Raw genomic sequence first — 6,000 nt, 5'->3', positions numbered from 1 at the left:
TTTTTATCAGATCAGTATTATAGAAGAGAAAGTAAAAGATAGGTTTAGAGAAAGGAGCTATATATAGTTGTTAGTTAATTATTCTTTGTTAGACTTTTAAAAACTTGTTAATATTTACTTTAAATGGTGACTTTTGGGAAAGTACTTTGCCTCTCAAATTTTAACAGATTACAGCACGGGGTGAATCTTTTCAGTTTAAATTAATAAGGGGTTTACTGTATTGTAACACTATATAAAAAATATTGATATGTCATCATGGGTATAAAAGAAGGGGGTAGTTAGACAAAGATCCCAGAGACCACTAGACCTAATGCCACCTAGCTGTTGAGAGAGAATCGTTGGCTCTCACAACCTCCTGTATGTCTTATAGAAAACACCATTTAAATAACAACCATTCTCACAGCCAGTTACTATTCTTGACATAAAATTGATTGTGAATGCACAAAAGGTTCGAGAAGACATGTAATCAGCTATAATTTTGAGAAACGGAATGCTATTTTCTGTTATATCAGTGAGACTTGTATTTATTGGCACAGCATACCAGAAGAACCTTGTTTTATTTGAGACTAGTTAGTAGTTAGAAAGTATTTATTTGGCATATTAATAGTTAAGTTAATTTGGTCACTGTTAGAGTAGTTACATAATTAAATTGTTACTTATTATTTGTGAAGTGAGTGTCAGGGGTTTAATTTATTTAATAACTAGAAGTTTCTGAAAGGCAGGTTACATCACTTTCTACACTCCTTTTACAGTTTTTAGGGCAAGGTGCTCCTATTGGATGTTTTAGTTTGAGTTCTTGGGGGGGGGGGGGGTCAACCTCTGCTGTATTCCAATATCAATGACTTAGATGAAAATATAGGTGGGTGGATTAGTACATTTGCAGGTGATACAAAGATCACTGGAGTTGTGGATAGGATAGAAGGTTGTCAAAGGATACAGTGGGATATAAATCAGTGGCAGATATGGGTGGAGAAATGGCAGGTGGTGTTTAATCTGTATAAGTGTGAGGTGTTGCCCTTTGGGAGGTCAAATGTTAAGGAAAAGTAGACAGTTCATAGCAAGACCTTGAAAAACAATTATGTAGAGGTCCAAGTTCACAGCTCTCTGAAAATGGTTATGCAAGTAGATAGGGTTGTCAAGAAGGCTTAAGCATGCTTGCATTTATTGGCCAGGGAATTGAGTACTAGAGCACAGCAGGGCAGGCAGCATCAGAGGAGCAGGAAAATTGATGCTTCCTGATGAAGGGCTTTTGCCCGAAACATTGAGTTTCCTGCTCCTTGGATGCTGCCTGATCTGCTGGGCTTTTCCAGAACCACTCCAATCTTGACTCTAATCTCCAGCATCTGCAGTACCCACTTCTGCCTAATTGGTATGAGAGTAGGTTGTCACATTGCAGCTTTGTAAGACTTTGGTTAGGCCATATTTAGAGTATTGCATTCAATCCTGATTGTCACATTACAGGAAGGATGTGGAGGCTTTGGCGAGGGTGCAGAACAGGTTTACCAGGAGGTTGCCTGGATGAGAGGATATGAGCCAAAAGGAGAGGCTAGAAAAACTTGGGTTGTTTTCTCTGGAGCAGCAGAGGCTAAGGAGAGGCTTGATAGAAGTCCATAAGACAATGAGATGCATAGATATGATCAATGGTCAGAATCCTTTTCCCAGAGTTGAAATGTCTAATACAATGGGATATGCATTTAAGGTGAGAGAGGGGAAGTTCACAGGAGATGTGAGGGGCAGTCATTTCACACAGAGAGTGGGAGGAGTCTGGAACCCATTGCCAGGACTAGCGGTGGAGCCTGTTACAATCGGGGTATTTAAGGGACTTTTAAACAAGCCACATGAATATTCAAGGAATGGAGGGATATGGACCATGGGCACACAGAAGGGATTAGTTTAATTTGACATAATGTTCAGCACAAATTCGTGGGCCAAAAGGCCCATTCATGTGCTGTACTGTTCCAGGCTCTACCACGGTCTAGGAGGATCTGAGTGCCCAGTAATCTCAGGGTCTAGGAGGGTCTGAGTGCCCAGTAATCTCAGGGTCTGGGAGGGTTTGAGTGCCCAGTAATCTCAGGGTCTAGGAGGGTCTGAGTGCCCAGTAATCTCAGGGTCTAGGAGGGTCTGAGTGCCCAGTAATCTCAGGGTCTGGGAACATATGGAGATGAGGCATTTGTTGGTGAGGAAGCCTGAATCTGGGTGAATGTGAAGTTGAAGCCAAGATGAGTCTGTTTGATTGAGCTGTTCTTGGCTGCTCCTTGCTGCAGAGTGAAAGAATCCTGTTGAACTTCAGTTTCTGTCCCATTTTATAACTGCGTACTCCGAGCTCCTTTCAGCAGCTGTCACTGTCGGCTGGCTACTCCCTTGTTGATGAAAGTGAACCTCAGCATAATGACATTTCCCTTCAGCCAGCTGGAATCAAACACAAACATCACTCAGTAATTGCCTCACAGACACCGGGAGGTGCTCATTTGTACACAACAAGATCCCAGCAGCAGCGCTGAGCAGATGGTCAGTTTTGGTGAATGTTGGGGAATGGACACATATTACCCAGGGAGTTCAGCACAACCTCTCTTCTCTCTACCAAAGTAATGCCCAGGGATGTTTTACATCCATCTGAGGCAGCAGAAAGGATGCAGTCTTAACTCCTCGCCCGAAAGAGGGGCAGCTTTTACAGAGCAGCACTCCCTCAGTCCTGCCCCGGAGGATCACCCCAAAATCTGTGCTCAAATCTATGACTGAGGCTTGAATCGAAATCAATCTGAATGAGCAGCAAGAGTCCCCAATGAGCCCTGGCTGGTATCCAAGGATGTCTGGATCATGATCCGGGAGGGAAAAGCTGGAATGCTGGCTCATCCCCACTTCTTAATCTCGGGTGCTGAGGTCAATGGAGCCAAGCTCCTCTCTCTCTCCCCCAACTGCAGTCAGCTAATTTTGAGCAGAGCAGGGATTGAATCTTCCTGATTCAGGACTTGTAGTGGGTTTCAGCTCCTCACAGACACCAGACAGCAACCGGTTGGATACTGAGGGAATGAAGAACATTGGGGATGGTGAAGGAAATTGGAATTGAGATTGAATTACAGCCACAAGGTATAGCTCATTCCCTCTTCTTAATCTCAGCCCTCAGACGGTCCCCCTGCACCTGAACAATCCATTAGGAGGAACATAGACCCCAGGGCATTCTCTCTGTGATGGTAATCCCACAAATGTGAGAGCATTTCCCAGGCACTGGAACATTGCGGACATTCTGTCCATGCAAATTGTCCTAAGATTAAAAAGAAGGAAATGATTGATTGCTCTTTGATTATTTTCTGTCAAAGCCTGTTGTGGAACAGAAACTTTCTGTGTGCTATAAATTATGATTTGTAATCGTTCTGGTGATACTGATATTCCTCCTGGATATCAAAATGCAGCAAAAAACAACAATGGTGTCCCATTTCCTTACCACAACAGGAGGAACTGCTGCTTGCTCACTGCTCCATGTTCGATCTGAAAGAAAACAGAATGAAACCAAGAATGGAGCCAAGTCACAATCGAGCTCTTTCAACTGGGGAAAATGGTGAGGGGAATAACCCTATCCACTTGGGTGGCAACTTTGAGGGATCTATGCACTTGAACACCAAGATCCCTCTGCTCCTTTATACTGCCAAGAATCCTATCATTAATCTTATAATCAGCATTCAGGTTCGACCTTCCAAAATACATCACTTCACGTTTATTCAGGCTGAACCCCATCTGCCATTTCTCAGCCTAGCTCTGCATCCTGTCTATGTCATGCTGCAGCCTGCAATAGCTCTCGATATTATCAATGGCACCTCCAAACTTTGTGTCATTAGCAAATTTACTAACCCACCCCTCAACCTCCTCATCCAATTCATTTATCAAAATGACAAAGAGCAGAGGCCAAGAATAGAGCCCTGCGGGACACCACTCACCACTGACCTCCAGGCAGAATACTTTCCAACTATAACCACTTCCTGCCTTCTGTCAGCCATCCGATTCTGAATCAGGACAGTCAAATCTTGCTGTATCCAATACCTCCTGATTTTATGAATGAGCCTACTGGTGGAACCTTATCAAGTGCCGTTCTGAAGTCCATATACACCACATCCACTGCTCGACCTTCGTCAACCTGTCTTGTCACCTCCTCAAAGAACTCAATAAGATTTGTGAGGCAAGACCTGCCCCTCACAAAGCCATGCTGACTGCCTTTAATCATGCTATACTTTTCCAAATAATAATAAATAAAATCCCTCAGAATTATTTCCAAAACCTTGCTGACCACAGACGTAAGACTTACTGGTCTGTAATTGCCAAGGATGTCCCTACTCCCTTTCTTGAAAAGAGGAACAACATTCACATCCTTCCAATCCTCTGGCATGAGTTCAGTGGAGAGTGAGGAAGGAAGATCTTCACCAGTGGCATGGCAACCTCCTTTCCTGCTTCCTGGAGTAACCTTGGATAATTCTGGTCTGGCCCTGAAAACTTACCAATCTTCATGTTTGCCAAAATTTCCAGCACATCAACTTCATCAATGTTGATCTGTTCAAGTCTGTTTCCCAGCTGCTCAAATTTCTCATTCACAACAAGGTCCCTTTCCTCAGTGAAAACTGAAGCAAAAAACACATTTATAGTTTCCCTATCTGCTCAGACTCCACGCACAAGTTTCCTATGCAATCCCTGACTGGCCCTACCTTCTCCCTAATCATTCTGTTATTCCTCACGCATGAGTAATATGACTTTGGGTTCTCCCTAATCCTTCATGCGAAGCCTTTTTCGTGTCCCCTTCTGGCTATCCTCTGTCCATTTCTGAGCTCCTTTCTTGCAAGCCTGTAATCCTCTAAAGCTGTGCTAGATCTACTGCTGATCTAAGCTGCCTTCTTCCTTTTGATGAGAAGCTCCTCTGTTCTCTTCATCCAAGGCTCCTTAACCTTACCCCTTCTTGCCTGTTTCAGAGGAACAAATTTGTGCATCACTCGCAACAACTGCTCCTTGAACAGTCTCCTCATGTCTGTTGTGCCCTTTCAGTGGAACAATTGCTCCCAAACTGTACTTCTCAACTCCTGTCTAATAGTGTCATAATTTCCTTTACCCCAATTAAATATCTTCCCTTGGTAACTGTTCCTTTCCCTCTCCAAGACTATGGCAAATGTGACACAGTTGTGGTCACTGTCACCAAAGTGTTCACGCATCTGACACCTGTTCTGGCTCATTGGCAGGCACCAAATCCCAAATGGCCTCTCCCCTCATTGGCCTGTTAAGATACTGAGTAACAAAAGCATCCTGAATGCGCCTTATAAAAATGGATCCACCCAAACCATCTATACTAAGGAGGTTCCAGTCAATATTGGGAAAGTTGAAGTCACCCATAAAAACAATCCAGCTACATTTGTATTTTTCCAAAATCTGTTAACCTATGAGTTCTTCAATCTCTGTACTGCTATTAGGGGTCTGTAGAAAACCCCCAATGAGGTGGCTGCTCCTTTGCTGTTCCTAACTTCCATCCATACTGACTCAGTAGACAAACCTTCCTTGACAACCTTTGTTTCTGTAGCTGTGGCGCACTCTCTGATTAGCAATCCTACACCCCCTTGTCTTTTTCCACTTGCCCTGCTCTTTTTAAATGTTCTAAACCCTGGAACATCTAGCAACCATTCCTTCCCCCTGTGAATCCCACGTCTCCGTTATGGCCACAACATCATAGCCCCAAGTACTGATCCATGCTCTAAATTCATCACTCTTATTTCTGACATTCGTTGCATTAAATCAGACACACTTTAACCAATCCCTTTGTTCCATCATATGAATAACCTTACTGATAGATTCACTATGTCCTGTCACTGCCCCATCCACAACCACCCTCCTCTCAGATATGTAATTCTGATTTCCACCCCCTTGCCAAACTAGTTTAAACCCTCCCAAACCACACGAGCAAATCTCACACCCTGAACATTTGTACCACTCCAATTCAGGTGCAACCCATCCTTCATGTACAGGTCCCAC

At 43.6% G+C, this 6,000-nt stretch overlaps 1 protein-coding gene across 1 annotated transcript in view; it reads right to left on the bottom strand.

The window, feature by feature from the left end:
* Nucleotides 1-1,276: 1,276 nt before the first annotated feature.
* Nucleotides 1,277-6,000, bottom strand: part of LOC140482569 (immunoglobulin alpha-2 heavy chain-like) — a 46,294-nt gene continuing 41,570 nt past the window's right edge. Inside the window, exons 5-6 of the mRNA XM_072580098.1 lie at nucleotides 3,443-3,486; nucleotides 1,277-2,409 (exon numbers count right to left, since the gene is read on the bottom strand). Of these exons, the coding sequence (XP_072436199.1) occupies nucleotides 2,287-2,409; nucleotides 3,443-3,486 (167 nt within the window). The 3' untranslated portion in view covers nucleotides 1,277-2,286. The remainder of the gene's footprint in view (nucleotides 2,410-3,442; nucleotides 3,487-6,000) is intronic.

This window comes from Chiloscyllium punctatum, chromosome 11 (assembly GCF_047496795.1).
Source record: "Chiloscyllium punctatum isolate Juve2018m chromosome 11, sChiPun1.3, whole genome shotgun sequence".
NCBI lineage: Eukaryota > Metazoa > Chordata > Chondrichthyes > Orectolobiformes > Hemiscylliidae > Chiloscyllium > Chiloscyllium punctatum.
This window is presented reverse-complemented; position numbering and strand designations above follow the sequence as displayed.